Source organism: Babylonia areolata, chromosome 3, assembly GCF_041734735.1.
Source record: "Babylonia areolata isolate BAREFJ2019XMU chromosome 3, ASM4173473v1, whole genome shotgun sequence".
NCBI lineage: Eukaryota > Metazoa > Mollusca > Gastropoda > Neogastropoda > Buccinidae > Babylonia > Babylonia areolata.
Window position 1 is genome coordinate 46,939,252 of NC_134878.1, and position 6,000 is coordinate 46,945,251.

The 6,000-nt window shown below is 38.1% G+C and overlaps 1 protein-coding gene across 2 annotated transcripts in view; it reads right to left on the reverse strand.

The window, feature by feature from the left end:
- The window catches only part of LOC143280027 (transmembrane protein 59-like), a 13,014-nt gene that overhangs the window by 6,723 nt on the left and 291 nt on the right, over window positions 1-6,000 (reverse strand). For both annotated transcript variants that reach the window (XR_013054984.1, XM_076584490.1), the window contains exons 2-4: window positions 2,428-2,530; window positions 1,018-1,151; window positions 236-431 (exon numbers count right to left, since the gene is read on the reverse strand). Coding sequence is in view for 1 of the 2 variants with exons in the window: in XM_076584490.1 (XP_076440605.1) it covers window positions 236-431; window positions 1,018-1,151; window positions 2,428-2,530 (433 nt within the window). In the remaining variant the exon portion in view is untranslated. The remainder of the gene's footprint in view (window positions 1-235; window positions 432-1,017; window positions 1,152-2,427; window positions 2,531-6,000) is intronic.

Consider the following 6,000-nt stretch of genomic DNA (forward strand, 5'->3'; position numbering starts at 1 on the left):
CTTGACATTGCACACTGGAAAAGAATCCATGGCAACTTAAATATGTCCTCTGGCAAAAATTCTGACTGGTTCATAAATACATAATATATATATGTATGCATGCACAAGGCCTGACTAGCTCCAAATGTAGAGCATCTGCCCAGGATGTGGTGTGGTGTACATGGAGATGTCTGAACGCAGTGACGCCTCCCTGAGAAACTGAAAACTTAAAACTCCAACACTATCATCGTCCTACCTTCAAGGTCCACGTCCTCAGGCACAAAGTTGACGATGACGGGCTGGGAGCGAACGACCACAATCTGGCCGGAGTCTCCCTGCTTGAAGACGGACCAGCTGAACTCCATGTGGCGATACACCTTGTCCAGCATGTTGCTGTACACGCTGTGCATGTACATCAGGGGGTACAGCATGTGCATCCTGGCATCCTCCACCTGTCAAAATCATCTCGTCTTTATCCCTGTATCTAAATCTGCACTGCTTTGTACAGCAAAATGGTCACAAATAGCAAAATCAATAAACATTGCTTATTTATTTGTTGTTGTTTTGTTTTTTTTGACAGTGGGTGATTAGCGATAAAGCCGCCCATTACAAGGTAGTACCCTACACACAGTTTTTGAGCCATAACGGGATGGGTGATAAAAAAAAAAAAGTACAGGGTATTTACAAGGTAGTTTACAGTATGTGCATGTGTGTAGGGGGCAGAAAGTTTGAAACATACTCCAGTTTTTACGAACAAAGTTTCAGGTTTATCAGAAAAATGTGCCCTTTTTGCAGATAAAAGAATAGAAACTCTTCCACCCCCCCTCCCCCCCCAAAAATGGTCAATCATTTTCCCTATATATATCCCTTTTTTAGTATGCACTATGTTAGATTACTTTATCTTCATACACACACACACTACTGTTCATAATTCAAAGGGAAGAAAGACAGAAAGAAAAACTAAACCCACTTTTGACCAATGGACTTGGAGAACAGAACGCTAACAACACGACATCACATGCGCTTAGAATTCCTTACACGCTCCTCGTCCTGTGGCAGCAGTGCTCCTCCCTTTGGCTCCAGATTCTGAAGTTGGCTGCGACAGCCACTCACACAGGCATCAGCTTCATTGATGCTGATACCGTTTGTGCCATTGTAAGCCTCGCGGCAACCTGGACACACATACACACACACAGTAATGTGTGATGCTGCATCAGTTTGAGCATCAATTCAAAAGGCAGACATATCACATTCCACATAACATACTTTCAAAAGCATTGCAAGAAGAGGAAATAATGATTTATATATTTACGGTTTTTATTATCTGCAACATTCAGTTACTAGACAATCACCATAAAAGGAAAAAATCCTTCCTACTAAATTTGCCATATTACTGCATGAAAGAAAAAAAAACAGTCATTTTTGTGAGCCAGAGTTAGATATCTAAATAAGGCAATACACTTTTTTCAGATATGGCTACAATCAGCAATTAGTTGTTTAATATCTTTGCATGCTTTAGTTGCATGAATACAAAAATGTAGTCCTCACCTTATTCAAATATGTTTTTGTGTTAAGATTTTCAAAAACTTGGACCTAATCATATTCTACCTTTTTATTATTTCACAGTCATTTCATCTTTGCATCAGAGTTTGGTGTAATAAAGGAGAATTGTCTGTTCAATAACAATGCATGACATATTCTTCATCAGAACTCCATGAACTTTGACAAAAGGTAAATCTATACATTACTAAACTTCTCTTCATCTTTAAAAAAAAATTCTACAGTCTATATATAGTTTTCTTTGTCTGACATAAAAGAAAAAATAAAGAAAAAAATAAAGAAAATAAAGATAAAAAAAAAGAGGAGATTATCTAAAGGTGAAAGTTTAATTCCTGGACCCAAAAGAACCATTTACATACACGATCAGGGCTTGATCACAGACATGTTTCAATAACGTAAGCACAAAGGCAGATTTCAACATTTGACACCATTTCTGATTCCAGACTAAAATTAAAGAGTTTTAAGAACAATCAATAGCAGATTTCAATGTTTGACACTATTTCTGACTTTGGACCATATTAGTTTGTTTTTTTTATTACACAGTTTTAAAAACCACTATTATCCATATTCTGTAAATCTGGAGCTTACTTATACTGCACTCCATCTCCTTTACAGCTCTGACACTGAAGAGTCAAGACAGTTTTGCAAAATAAATCTAAATAAAATCATCTGACAGTCTTGCTAAGTAAATCTAAATCAAATAAAATCATCTGACCTAAAAAACAAAAAACAACAACAAAAAACAAAACAAACCACCACCACACACACACAAACATAGAAGCACTATGTGTTTTCATATCAAAATTTACAGCGATGCTTATTTTCAACCATGTGACAGCCACATCCACTTCACAGATTCCTCTCCCTTTTACAGAGTTTGGTACTCACTGTCTGTGCAGTCTGCCAGGGTCTCATTTTCAGCATAGTCATGGAAGAAAGCCATGATGGAACAAAAGCGACATCCTCTCTTGCAGCTTCCGGACTCATTGCTCTGTCGAAATAACATCAGTCATGTCACTGTCAAAAGTAAAAGCTCACCCAGCCACAAAGACCACTCTCTCTAGGTTTTCAAAATTAGTTTGAAACTACACAGAACATAGTCTGTGTGTGTGTGTGTGTGTGTGTGTGTGTGTGTGTGTGTGTGTGTGTGTGTGTGTGTGTGTGTGTGTGCGCGCGCGCGCGCGCGCGCATGTGAGAGTGAGTACACATGTACATGAATACATGTGCATATTCTGTCTGTTATATGTCTGTGTATACTATATCAGTCTGTGTGCTTCTTTAAGTAGATCACCGTTAATATAAATTATGAGAATGATATATTAATAGAACCAAGACAATTATTTAATGAGTGCATCAAGATTAGATATCACTGATACTATCAGTATCAGTGACTACAAAGTTTGGAAAAAGTTTAGTACTCACTGTATACAAATTACAATTCATATATTCAAAGAATGTCCAGAACAATTTATATTTCATGGATATTGGCTTATTTAGTAATCAACATAAACTGAGTTCTTCCTTTAAACTTCATCTGGATGCTGTCAGTCTGCACTGTGTTATGATCCATACATAGATCTACAACTGTACAAGGGCTAGATTATAGTTACTGCAATGAAACACAGAGAAAGTGTACTGCTGGCATTTAAGTATTTCACACAACTAAAATCACAAAAAATATCATTATGATTATGAATATGTTTCTTACATGTCTCTGCCAAACACAAACATTTTTTTTAAAACTTATTTCTTTTGGTTGTAGTATCTGTTCCAGTCATCCTAATCAGATATCAGACTGTTACAACTGTTAGTAAGATTCTCATTAATCTTAGAAAGCTCAAATCAAGCAAAACGGTCACTGTGTCAGTGTTGTGCATTGACAAGTACAAACTAAAGTGTGTAACTGTAAAGTAGAGAATGGTCTGACTCAAAAGAAAACTGAAGTTGAATATCGAATGAGAGAGAAACCTAAACACATCTTCAATGGGAGCCCTACTCCTCTGCAGGTTCTGCACAAGAAGTACAATGTACAGCATTTGCATGCAAACAAAGTTATGTAATGACCATATGATCACTTGTGGTCTCAACTCCTCAGATCAGGCTTTTGAACCCAGGGCAGTCTTCAGTGCATACAAGCAGCAGCTTCCTTGAAGTTGGATCTCTTCTTGTTAGTGGTGTGTAATCCTCTCTCTCTCTCTCTCTCTCTCTATATATATATATATGTGTGTGTGTGTGTGTGTGTGTGTGTGTGTGTAAGTATATCACGTGAGAAGTTATTCCCAGTTTTGGGATCTACTACATGCAAATAAGCATATTGATCTATCAATGGTATCATTCTATGTCTAAACCACCAATGCAACACCCTTGCAGCAATATTTCATGCAGCAGCAAGCAAGACGGCACACAAAAATCAGAGAAAAATGTATGGTTGTTACTGGTACATAAAAAAAAAGAAAAAAAAGTGAGAGGATCCAAAATGTGGATCAGCCTGCTTGTTAGATCACTAGTGTCATCAAAAGGAACACTTTTTTGTGTAAATTAAAAAACAAACAAACAAAAAACAACCCCCCCCCCAAAAAAACAACAACAACCCAACAACAACAACAACCAATAATAAATCAAGTGTTTCAGCCTCACCTTTGACAATGTCTGACTGCTGCCAATGAAATTCAGAATTCTTTTTTGTTTTTTTAAGGTGTATCTACTGATTCTTCCACTTCAGTTAGTAACTAAGTAAATTCAAGCAGATTAATGTATGTTTTGAGCAATATTGATTACCTGCCAAACCCTTCCATGCCAGTGCAACTGTGGGTAAAATGATAAGCAGGATCATTGAAATGGTTTATATAAGGCTGGGCTCATTTTTGTTTTACTGACTTGGTACTGAGGTTCTAAGAGTTTAAAGTCACCCCTCCAGTCACAGCATCAATTTCAATGTATCTAAACTGAAGCAGCAATGAGCCAAACCTGGAACTGACCAGTATCATATACTGATGGGTCAATTAAACTAGAGATACTACTTTTGCTTCAGGTTGAACACTGCTTCATAGACTTGTTCAAATTTCCTGACCAGTACAGTAGTTGTCTGATAACTCTCTGGCCTGTTTGATGCCTAGAAACAAGAAGTCTCCAATCAAAATTGTAAAATAAATAATATCTCAAGAGCTCTTTACAGCAGCTCCTGTGATTTACATAAATCTGACACAACATGCCAGAGATATATAATGTGCTTCCATTCAGCATTTCGTTTCAACCATCAATGTATTAGTTTTTTAAGCCAAAATTTTGGTCTTTAATGCCCTGCTCTCATGACTTCAGTTCCAGATGATATTCTGTTTGACATTTCTTGTTCTGCACATTTGTTAAAATCCGTTAGTGTCTTAAAATTATGTTGGTAGATTCATGGGGACTGTCACTGGAAAGCAACAGTGACTGTTTTTGCTTCTGTGCAGTGCTCACCCAGTCTGGCACTGTGAAAAATTGAAGCAGTAATTATGATCTGAAAGAAGCTTATTTGGTGGTCACTGGTCTTTAGGCTGTGTTGAGTCAGATCAGTTTCAGTTTCACTTTCTCAAGGAGGCGTCACTGCGTTCGGACAAATCCATACACGCTACACCACATCTGTTGAGCAGATGCCTGACCAGCAGCATAACCCAACGCGCTTAGTCAGGCCTTGAGTGCATGCTTACATATTTGTGTACCTATGAAAGTGGATTTCATTTTACGTAATTTCGCCAGAGGACAACACTCTCGTTGCCATGGGTTCTTTTTCAGTGCGCCAAGTGCGTGCTGCACACGGGACCTTGGTTTATCGTCTCATCCGAAAGACTAGACGCTCAGTTTGATTTTCCAGTCAAACTTAGGAGAAAGGGCGAGAGCGGGATTCGAACCCACACCCTCACGGACTCTCTGTATTGGCAGCTGAGCGTCTTAACCATTCTGTGTTGAGTCAGAACATGCACTTATGAAAAAAAAGACCACTAAAGTAATTTAGCAGCAGTCTATTGGTTATTGACGGTAACCATGAATAATGTGAACTGCTAGTGCTGGGTTTGCAACAACAACAACAAAACTGTCCAGCTGTGGTGGGAGAATGAAGAGCTCTGAGCTGAGGCCAGCCAACAGGAAGTTGGTTATCTTGATACTGTGAAATTCGTAAACAAACGCAGCAGCAAAGAAACACAAACCCTCTTTCCTTCACACATTGGTCATTCAGAGTACATTTATCGAAATGCGTATTCGTTAGAACAAAAACTGCTGTTTCCCCCCCTCGAGTGACAATACATGAGAGTCTCAACACCACGTCAAGTCTAGTTCAACCGAAACTTTGTTCAGTTGGGTTCAGGTTTTGCTGTGGGGTGGTACCTCCATTACCATATCTTAAACCTCCAGAGGTATATAAAATCCGACAGGTTAATCTAACATACAAAATGAATCAAAATATTTAATTATATATTTAAA